This window comes from Notechis scutatus, chromosome 5 (genome assembly GCF_049901735.1).
Source record: "Notechis scutatus isolate UNSWTSFEM ecotype Mainland chromosome 5, rNotScu1.2, whole genome shotgun sequence".
Taxonomy (NCBI): Eukaryota; Metazoa; Chordata; class Lepidosauria; order Squamata; family Elapidae; genus Notechis; species Notechis scutatus.
Window position 1 is genome coordinate 1,736,045 of NC_142013.1, and position 5,037 is coordinate 1,741,081.

Consider the following 5,037-nt stretch of genomic DNA (forward strand, 5'->3'; position numbering starts at 1 on the left):
TCTAATGAAGATAATATTATGTAGACTTGTTGCAGTTCATTAAATATAAGCTCTTTTTCTTGCAAATCTTGAAAAATGCTCTTCATACAGTTTAAATGAACTAACATATCTCCATTCCTCTGAAGATGCGTTCGAAAAAGCTTCCGTGTAAGATTTATATGTGCTCCTACACTGTCCCGAACATAAATCTTCCTGAGGTTCTCCCAGCAGTTTGCAGCATTTTCTTCTCCACGAATATGGACAAGCTGCTGATCACAGAGAGTCAGTCCTATGATGCATAAAGCCTGCTCATTCTTCAGTTTAAAGTCTTGTAACTTTTCTTTATCATCATCATCAGCAGGATCCCAGCTACTCACATCTGGTGGGTTTGCTATAATGTCCCACAAACCTTCTCTGCGTGAAGTAAACTACATTTCATTGACCATGAAACATAGTTTGTTCCATCCAGCCTGGATATCATGGACAGTTGTGACAAATTTATTTGTGCCATTACTCTTCAGATATTCTGACTATTTTAAACTAATTAAAACAGTTTGTTTTTACAGTAATGTGCAACTCACACCAACTCTCTCTGCTATATCCTGGTTAGTTAGACTATGCTGCTGGGCCCATAACCAATGTTAGGGGTTTGGAATTAACCCCTAGAAGAGTATTGCAGCAGTAGTCAAGCCAGGCAACCAAAGGAGAGCGGAAGGGCCCCAGAGTATACACACACTGAACACAAACACTGTTTGTAGTTTAAATAGTTTTTAATCCAGTTAGAGTTTAATCATTGTCATTCAGTCCATTAAGTCATTCACAGTATTTCCATCCAGTAAGACTCACTAGTATAGTCCAAGTTAAGAGTCCTTGCAATATCTTTATCAGCCGATAAAGATATCTTCTCCTCCTCCGGTTTCACTCTCCAGAGAAACAAACGCTGGATATTCAGTAGAATTACGCAGTAATCAGCAAACAGTAGCAAACAATAACAGTTCAGTCACAGGCACTCACAGTCAGTAATCACAGTTAGTCGCAGCAGCACACAGTTAGTCGCAGCAGCACACAGTTACAGACAGCACTCAGTTACAGTCAGAGACAGACAGTAAGCTTTCCAGCTTCTAATGCTTCCTTATATTGTAACTTCTAACCGCACCCTTAATCGGCTAATTGCCTGCTGCATTGTGCTTAAAGTGATAAGCACTTAAACCATGATATCTAAGTTTTATATATTTATTCACCCAAACCATATTTGGTATCAATGTTATACCTAACAGATATAATTAGATATAGATAGATATGAGATAGAAATAAAGATATATTACATAGAGATAGATATATAGATATAAATTGATAGAGAGGTAGATGATAGATAGATGATAGATGATAGCTAGGTAGAGATAATTAGATATATAGATATAGATAATTAGATAGATGATAGATATAGCTAGCTGGAGATAATTAGATATAGATAGATATGAGATAGAAATAAAGATATATTACATAGAGATAGATATATAGATATAAATTGATAGAGAGGTAGATAGATGATAGATGATAGCTAGGTAGAGATAATTAGATATAGAGATAGATAGATATAGATAATTAAATAGATGATAGATATAGCTAGCTGGAGATAATTAGATATAGATAGATATGAGATAGAAATAAAGATATATTACATAGAGATAGATATATAGATATAAATTGATAGAGAGGTAGATAGATGATAGATGATAGCTAGGTAGAGATAATTAGATATAGAGATAGATAGATATAGATAATTAAATAGATGATAGATATAGCTAGCTGGAGATAATTAGATATAGATAGATATGAGATAGAAATAAAGATATATTACATAGAGATAGATATATAGATATAAATTGATAAGAGAGGTAGATGATAGATATATATGATAGCTAGGTAGAGAGCTAGGTAGAGATAATTAGATATAGAGATAGATAGATATAGATAATTAGATAGATGATAGATATAGCTAGCTGGAGATAATTAGAGATAGAGATAGATATAGATAATTAGATGATAGATGATAGCTAGCTGGAGATAATTAGATATAGATATGAGATAGAAATAAAGATATATTACATAGAGATAGATATATAGGTATAAATTGATAGAGAGGTAGATGATAGACAGATGATAGATGATAGCTAGCTAGAGATAATTAGATATAGAGATAGATAGATATAGATAATTAGATAGATAGATGATAGATATAGCTAGCTGGAGATAATTAGAGATAGATATAGATAATTAGATGATAGATAGCTAGCTAGAGATAATTAGATATAGATAGATATGAGAGACAAAGATGGATAGATTAGAGATAGATATAGATAGATATAGACAGATATAATTAAATAGATAGATAGATAGCTGATATAGATATAGATACCGTAGATAGAGATAGATTGATTGATAGATATGATAGACATTATGTAATATTCAATATTATATTTGTTGAACTGGTTTCTTTAAGACCAAATTTAGATTATAATTGTAGCTTGTTTTGGGGCCTTTTGCTGGAAAATAGAATGAAGGGATTAATATTCATTTCATAGTAAATAAATAAGAAATAAAAAGAGTTGTGGCTTTTCTAACCCCTTATGTTCTTGGATTGGCCACACGAGGGCAGCATGGACTCAATCTTTTCCAGAGATCTTTTGCGATCTTAGGTCCGCCATCAAGTTCCTGGCTCCCAGCAGATTCCAGCAGTTGTTTTAAAAAAAAAAAACCGATCCGGCGGTTCTCAGTTCTGTAGCAAAGAAAGGCAAGAGTTGGAGCACAGCTACGAAAGCCCTCCCTCTCATCGCTACTCCAGGTAATCCTCACTTAACCACCAGGTGCTACTTCTGGCCTCGTCCCGAAGTTACAACCGCTGCGATTTCCCCTGTGGTCATTTGCCCTTACAACCGACCACAGAGACGCTGCAGCTGTTGCCCTGCCTATCTCCTCCCATCCCCCCACATGGGGTCCTGGAGGCTTCCCCATCCCTGGGTCCCCCCCAGGTAAGTCTCCCCCTTACCCCCCCATCACCCATCATCCACTTACCTTCTTACACCATCATCACCCATCATGCACTTACGCACATTGACTTTTCAAGATGTCCGGAGTTTTCTGCAGCACTCTGCACTCTGGTCAGATACCTGGTGTTATTCCAGATGTGGCTGCCATATTTCGACCGGATGCTTTGATTTCCGGTCACTTGGAAAAAAAAATGGCGGCTGATTCTGCAGTGGCCCAATGGGGCCGTCCGATCTCTTCCACACAGTGCTTCAGAAAGCTCCGCTTAACGACTGACGTTCATTTAACAGCCGCAGCCAAGAAAGAAGAGCGGTTGGTGGGAGTCGTTAAAGTGAGGTTCTCTCGCTTAACGGCTGTCCCTACGGGTAGCCCTGGGCCTATGCCCACAACGGAGTCCAACATTTCCATCGCTAAGCGAGGCAGCTGTTAAGCGAGTTTTGGCTCAGTTTAGGACCTTTCTGGACACGGTTGTTAAGCAAATCACTGCAGTCATAATAAAGTGAATCGTGCAGTCGTTAAGCGAGTCGGGCTTCCTCCATTGACTTTGCTTGTTGGAAGATGGCTGGGAAGGTTACAAATGGTGATCAGGTGACCCCTGGGATGCTCAGAGGTGGAATTCAGCTGGTTCTGACCGGTTCTGGAGAACTGGTAGTAGAACTTTTGAGTAGTTCAGAGAACCGGCCAATCCCACTTCTGACTGGCCCCACCAACCCCATCTATCCTCTGCCTCCCATCGAGTCCCAACTGTTCGCCTGGGTTTTCTTTGGTTGCCCTGCACAGGAGAACGGAGCTGGAAAGCAGGTTAGTGGGAAGGGGATTTTGCAGTATATCCTTTCCCCTGCCACGCCCACCAAGCTACACCCACTAAGCCATGTCATGCCATCACTACAACACCCACAGAACACCATGCCCATCAAGCCATGGTCACAGCTGATCAGCTGGGTCTCCTTTGGTTGCCCTGCCCAGGAGAACAGAGCTGGAAAGCAGGCTAGTGGGGTGGGGAGGGAAGGGGGATTTTGCAGTATATCCTTCCCCTGCCATGCCCACCAAGCCACACCCACTAAGCCACGCCATGCCCACCAAGCCACGCTCACAGAACCTGTAGTAAAAAAAAATTGAATCCTACCACTGGGGACACTGCAACAGTCATAAGTACATGCCAGTTGCCCAGCATCGGAAGTTTGATCCTCTGACCGTGGGAACGCCACAACGGTCATAAGCGTGAGAACGGATCCAAAGTCCCTTTTGTCAGTGCTTTGTAATTTTCAGCGGTCCCAACGTGGACATGGTACGTCGAGCACTACCTGCCTTTCATTTTACTAGGCTGCTTTCGATCGAAACGTTGCGATTCCGTTCTCTGCGGGATGGTTTTCATCCTCCTTCCCAATTGGTTCCTCACCCTTGCAAGTTTGCTCAAAAGTGGCGCCAGGAGAAAACGAGACACTAACAAAGAAATGTGGATGAGCCCGTTCTGCTAGGCAGGGAAACTGACCGGATTAGCCTCGCTAGAAAAATTCACTCTGCCACGGTCGCCTCGGACTTCCGGACGCTACCATGGGACTGGATCACGTCCATCACCGGCTTTCTCATGGGGATCCCTTCCGGATTGGGGTGGGGGGGGGGTTCTAGATCAGTTCTGACGCAGCCCACCGCTCCCGGAAGAGCCAGCTGCCTGTCCTGGTCTGCCATCCTTCCCGCGGATGTGGGTCAGGTTTGGCGTGCAGCCCCTGACTGCCGCCTCCGGACGAAGCCAGTCACTATCCTATGGGAGACCGGGGACGATGGATTCCAACGATGGGTCAGCGAGGGATCCGGCGCTTCCCAGTGTCCCTGGGAGAAGAGGCGCTCCTCCCTGTCCAAGTTGAAGTGGGTCTGGCTCCGAAGCGCGATGGAGGGCCCCCCGCAAGCATCCTGGACCATCTGCATGGCTTCCATAGCCGCCATGCGGACCGAAGGATCCGGGTCGTGCTGCAGTTTGGAAAGGGCTGGAAGAGATAGAATTAGAATTAG

At 42.7% G+C, this 5,037-nt stretch overlaps 1 protein-coding gene across 1 annotated transcript in view; it reads right to left on the reverse strand.

The window, feature by feature from the left end:
- Window positions 1-4,734: 4,734 nt before the first annotated feature.
- The window catches only part of LOC113429704 (maestro heat-like repeat-containing protein family member 7), a 48,050-nt gene continuing 47,747 nt past the window's right edge, over window positions 4,735-5,037 (reverse strand). Inside the window, 1 exon segment of the mRNA XM_087967511.1 lies at window positions 4,735-5,012. Within this exon segment, the coding sequence (XP_087823637.1) occupies window positions 4,735-5,012 (278 nt within the window).